The sequence below is a fragment of the Sminthopsis crassicaudata genome, chromosome 3, assembly GCF_048593235.1.
Source record: "Sminthopsis crassicaudata isolate SCR6 chromosome 3, ASM4859323v1, whole genome shotgun sequence".
Classification (NCBI taxonomy): domain Eukaryota; kingdom Metazoa; phylum Chordata; class Mammalia; order Dasyuromorphia; family Dasyuridae; genus Sminthopsis; species Sminthopsis crassicaudata.
In genome coordinates, this window is record NC_133619.1 from 583452404 (window position 1) to 583458398 (window position 5995).

General features: G+C 39.1%; 1 protein-coding gene across 1 annotated transcript; it reads left to right on the plus strand.

Annotated features, from left to right (window-relative positions):
* The first annotated feature begins 4424 nt into the window (after positions 1 to 4424).
* Positions 4425 to 5384, plus strand: LOC141562486 (olfactory receptor 51G2-like). Its single transcript, XM_074302515.1, has one exon. The coding sequence runs from the start codon at positions 4425 to 4427 to the stop codon at positions 5382 to 5384; it is 960 nt and encodes a 319-aa protein (XP_074158616.1).
* Positions 5385 to 5995: the final 611 nt, after the last annotated feature.

Genomic DNA, 5995 nt, shown 5'->3' on the forward strand with positions numbered 1-5995 from the left:
CACAAGCAGGGAGGTGGTATAGTGTATAGGGCTTCAGGCTTAGAGTCAGGAAGTTCTAAGTTCAAATTTAGCCCCAAACACTTAGGAGGCTCATAATCCCAAACAAGTCATTTGACCTTTTCCTGCCTCAGTTTCCCCAATTGGAAAAGAGGAAAACAGTAACATCTACCTGCCAGAATTTGTGAGGATCAAATAAGATGATATTTGTAAAGCACTTGGCATGGTGCTTACTAGATACTTATTTACTTTCCTCCAAAAAAAAATCTAGTTTCCTCATCTTAAAGAAGAACCACATATAAGTTTATATGCTGCTAGCATACAATCAGAGTTTTATCCCTTAATTCAAGGAAGTCACTGAAATTGCCCAGTCCTGGGGTCTAGATCAGAAGTGAGGAGGTGGAGAGTAGCAGGAAGTCAGCATTTTAGTGGGAAGGAAACAAAATGGTGAAGGATAGTATTGGGGTAAAAGAGTAGATGAATCCTGACTATTTGCTTTTAAGAACAAAAGGGAATAGATAGCAAGAAAACTAAAAGAGAAATATTGGCTATAAGTTCAGCTGCCAGTCAGATAAATCAATATTGGAATTATACAAAAGGAAAAGTTAGCAAGAAATCTACAAAGGAAATGATATCATGAATAGATGTTACATGAAAAATTACAAGAACTATAGTTCCTGACTTGTGAGGGTCTGGTCCTCTGCTCAATTATAATCCTTCTCTGGGAGGAGATGTGTAAAATATTTTCCTCTATGCTCAGGTTTCTTGGGAGCTCTGAATCTCCTCCAGTTCTTGTCCTTCCCCAAATCAGACTGGTCTCCTTATCCCAGAGTTGATTCTCTCAGACCCAATGCTGCGCTTCTTTTATCCTTCCAGAGAATAGGCATGTGAGAACTCAACGGGGCATGGGGAAATACTTCCACCAATGAACTTGCTCCTCTTAGAATTCCTAAGGTGTAAACTCCCTTTAAAGGACCAAACCAAAGGTCTGAGCCAGAGAACTGTCAAGTCAACCTGAGTTCTCACCTTGTAATTGTCCAGACAACCTGAGTTCTCACCTTATAATCCTAACAAAGAACTGAAAAATTCCAAATAAAAAAATATAAATCAAGGCAATTTGGGGACCTCAGAAATCAATTTATAAATTCATACAGCATAAATCTAGAGTTAAAAGGAAGTTCCAAGTTTATCTAGCACAAATACTTATTTTACATATGAAGAACCTAAGACCAAGAGAAGGGAAGTGACCCACATCACAAAGTATTATCAATTTAGACCTAGAAGACATCAAAGGGATCATCTAAGCAAAATTCCTAATTTTATAGTTGAGGAAACTGAAGTGACTTGCCCAAGAACACTCAGATAAGTAAGCATCAAGAACAAGATTTGAATACAAATCTGACATAAAATTCAACTCTCTTTCCACTGAACCATGTGATCCAACCTCTCTTCTTCTCTATAATATTTCTGACAAAGAGGTGGTCATCAAGTCTCTGTTTGAATGCTCCCAATATTTTTTTCCTGGTATGGAATAATAATGAATACCTTATCCCAATTCAATATGAAAATCTCACGTGAAAGAAAAAAGTCATTTAGAACTTTTTTTATCTGACATTATGTTTCTTGTTGTATTTTCCTTACCTTCCTTCTCTAGTCCTAATTTTAGCCTAGCTAGCTATTCTCTCAATATCATTGTGTCTCCATGATCAGAGTGAGTAATTTTCTAGATAATTGATCCCCAGATGAGTAGAAGATTCTGTTCTGTAGGCTTTTCTTACTCTATTCCTTGGAGGCTTCATACACTTTCATGGACTCATATAAAATGAAGCTCTTTGCCCACCTTTACATACCTAGAGGGAAGGAGACACAAATGTCAAAACACCAGAGACCTACATATAGAGTTTCCAAAGAGTTTCCTTTTCTTTCGGTAAGTGTCTGTGATCCAGATTTTGGGACCAAGTTTTCTTGGAACAAGTCCTGCATCTTAATATCCATCACAGTTCCCATTCTTAGCCTCACATCTTAATTCTTATGTCTTAGACTTTGTCTTTGCTGGAAAAGAGGATACAATTTTTCCCTTTTTCTTCCCCTTATAGAAGATACAGAGGGACCTGATTGAGATTGAAAAATAATTTAACAGGACTCCTGTCTAGGATTCAGGAAACGCAGCTCAATCAGGTAGCTGCTGAAGAGAAGGAGGGAGAGGATAAGGAAAGAGAGTAGAACCAGAAAATGTGAGGAAAGAAAAAAAAAAAAAAGATTAGGGGAATTATTAGCAAGTTTGGCTTTTACAGGGATTTTTTGTTTGTTTATTTTGCTTTTGGGGATGGGGCAGTACTAGCTTCTGAAGCATTGCTAGAGTACTTCTGTTTCTCTTTAAAGCACTCCAAACTATCCTCTGCTTCCAGTTTGAAATTGTTTTCTCCATAGGTACCTGAAATTCAGTAGTACTGAATGCAATTATCATCCCAGATTATTTTGAGTTCTCTTTCTCTGACTTGATAAAGTTTAAAAAATGCCCCAGTGTTCAAGTTTTTTTCTAAGTTATTTGCCTCTAATTAGTCAACATCTCAAGATCTCCACAACTGGCTTTGAATTCTGGTAATCGAGTTGAATGTAATCTCTTTGAGAGCAGAGACTGTTTTTCTTTTTATCTTTGTATCCCTAGCTACATTAAATAGGTAGATAGATTGCTTGTGTATGTGTGTGTTTTATGGATATAAATTGCTTTGCATACCTTAAATCACTTAGATTTCATGATAAATATGTGAAATGGTATGTATATAATATAACTCTGTTTCTCATTGAGTGGGAGGGATGAGAGGGAAAAGAAAAATTTGGAACTCAATTTTAAAAAAATGAATTAGTATCATTAGTATCATTAACTTCCTTTTACATGTGAAGACACAGATTTAGAATGATGAATGTCACATAAGCAGTAAGTGGGAGAACTGTTCCTCATATTCAGGTATTCTGACTCTTGAGAGCTAACTTAGCACAGTATCTGGCCCATAGTAAGTATTTGATAAATGCTTTCTTCCTTTTTTAATATTTCTTTTTTCTTTTTTTTTCCATTCTTTTCTCATTCTCCCCTTTCTTTACTCATTCTTATTTTTTCTCTTTTGCAAAACCATTTCTCATAAAATAGGAAAGATACTATGTAGTGGTAACATTATAATGCTCTAAAACTAAGTCCAGCATCACCTTCTTTTAATTTTTGGATCAAACTTTGAAGACCATTATGTATGTTTACCTATAGGATTCTAATGGGAAAGGGAATAAACAATTATTTGCAGGCACAATTATTTGCAGGCACTCTGCTAATTCTCACAACTACCATATATGAGGGAACTGCTAGTAGGTTTCCTCATATTACAGTTGAGGAAATTGAAGTAGATAGAGATTAAGTGACCTGCCAAGGGACACAGAGCTAATAAGTATCAGTCTAGATTTAAATTTAAGTATTCTTGACTCCAGGTTCAGCATTCTATCCACCATGCTACCTTGGGATGAGACTCCCTCTGATAAGAACTAGATAAGGGGCATCTAAATGAAATTAGGTTTGAGATCTAGTGGCAGGTTCGGGGTACAGGGAGTCAAATGAAGCTCCCCTGCAACCCCTTTGGATTTGGCCCAAGGATACAGAATTAAATGAGGTCTAGTAGCAGTGCAAGAGTCCCCTGTAAAGGAATTTACAAACTCGAAAGCCTAGATTGATAAAAGAGGTTTATTATGGGGTTTGGAAGTAAAGTTTAATTAGTAAAGTTGAAGGTAGAGATAAAAGGCACCAGAACCTGAGTTCCACTGGGCAGAATCCTTTGACATGACAGGTGTAAGGCTACCATGTTTGGGGACCTCTGCAAATAGAGGATTCTAGTTTGGCTCTTTTATAATAGGGGGCTTTGGACAATTTGAAGGGGCTCGTGAGTCCAGTCCCAGGTTGGCTTCGGGCTGGGTTTCAGCCAGGGTTAGAATTTGAATAGAATTCAATGGCTTTCTGGACTGAATCAGAGAACAAAGATGAAAATTGTTTGTGTTTAGGGTGGAGTCCCCTCCCTGAGGCAGAGTCCAAGGAGGTTTTAAGACTTTTGGGGTTTCCTCATCACCTCTACTCCTTTCCTTTCATCTGCCCTGTCTGGACACCCCGTGCATAAGATCTCAGATTTCTATATGAATGTTTCTTTGTAGATTAGTTAATCCAAACTTCTCATTTGGACCATTGTAGAACCTGAGAAGTTCACTAATTTATACAAGATCATAAAGACAGTTAAATGAAAGAGGCAGGATTTGAAGCCTACTCCTCTGGTTCCAAAGTCAGTGTTCTTTACAATACGCCCACAGGAATCCTGTTGGCAGTAGTCCCTGGCTGATTAACATTTTGCTTACAATCCTTTAGGAAACTCTGGTCTTATAGGACCAGCTCTGCAATGCAAGGTCTCAACAACTCCTTCCCATTCACTCCTCAGACCTTCATTCTGGTTGGGATCCCTGGACTGGAAGCTGAGCAAGTCAGAATTTCTATTCCCTTCTGCCTGATGTACACGATCATCTTCCTGGGTAATGGCATTATTCTTCATGTAATTCGGGTTGACCAAACTCTTCATCAGCCCATGTATCTTTTCTTGGCCATGTTGGCGTCAGTGGAGCTCGGTGTCACCACATGTACGCTGCCTACTGTCTTGGGCATCTTCCTTTTTGGCAACAATGAAATCAGCTTTGAAGCCTGTCTGTTCCAGATGTTCTTTATGCATTCCTTTACCATGATGGAGTCAGGTGTCTTACTGGCCATGTCTGTGGACCGCTTCATAGCCATCTACAACCCACTGCGCTACATGGCCATCCTGACTCTGCCTCGAATTGCCTGCACAGGGATTGCCATTGGGCTAAAGACCTTTGGGCTCATGCTTCCACTGCCCTTACTCTTAAGGCGTTTGCCTTTCTGTGGACACAATACTCTGTCCCATTCTTATTGCCTACACTCAGACCTGATCAAGTTGCCTTGTGGAAACACCCGCCCAAACAGCATCCTGGGGCTTTTCATTGTCATCTTCACCTTTGGAGTAGACTCAATGCTTATTGTGGTCTCTTATGTACTTATCCTTCGAACAGTGTTGGGCATTGCCTCCAAGGAAGGTCGATGGAAGGCACTTAACACATGTGTGTCACATATCTGTGCTGTGCTTGCATACTATGTACCCGTGATTAGTCTTTCTGTGTTACATCGCTTCATGCACCCAATGCCTCCCCTGCTGCAGGTCATGATGTCCAATGCTTACCTCTTATTCCCACCTGTGGTCAACCCAATTGTCTACAGTGTCAAGACCAAAGAAATACGCCGAGCTATTATACAAACACTGTCCAGGAAGAGGGTCACAGTTAGCTCATGATAAATAGTGAGAAGATCACACAGGGAATTGTAGATTAAGCTCAAATAGGCTGATGGCATTCTTGTGAGAATTTTTTGTGGATTTCCTTTTGAAAGTAAGACTTTGACATCAATCTGGGGAGCCTTTCAGAATATAATAGCAACTCAATTGTTCTGTTGTGACCCAAGTCATTTGCATTTATCACCAATTGTTCCATCTTCCACTATGTGTGTGTGTGTGTGTGTGTGTGTTGGAAGGCTAGGCAGAGTGGGGGAAGAGGAAAGGAGAAGGATAGAAGGAAGAATGGATGATTGAAAAAACATTAATTGCTTACTATGTGCAAAGCACATATGTGCTAGGGGTTGGGGATCCAAATAACAAACAAAATAATGTACTCAAGGATCTCACTTTCTACTAGAGGAGACAACATATAAGGGGGATTTTCACTGTAAGCCAAATGGAAAAGTCCCATAGTTCTTAGGTACCAGCTGCAAAATAGTTGGTAATGCATTTTCTTTAATGTTATTTCCACTAACAAAACTACCTCTTTCCATTGTTAAACCATTTGACAGTGCAAAAGGCTGGTGGTAAAAACTTTCTTTCCCAGATCTTCAGTAACTATGGCTACCAAG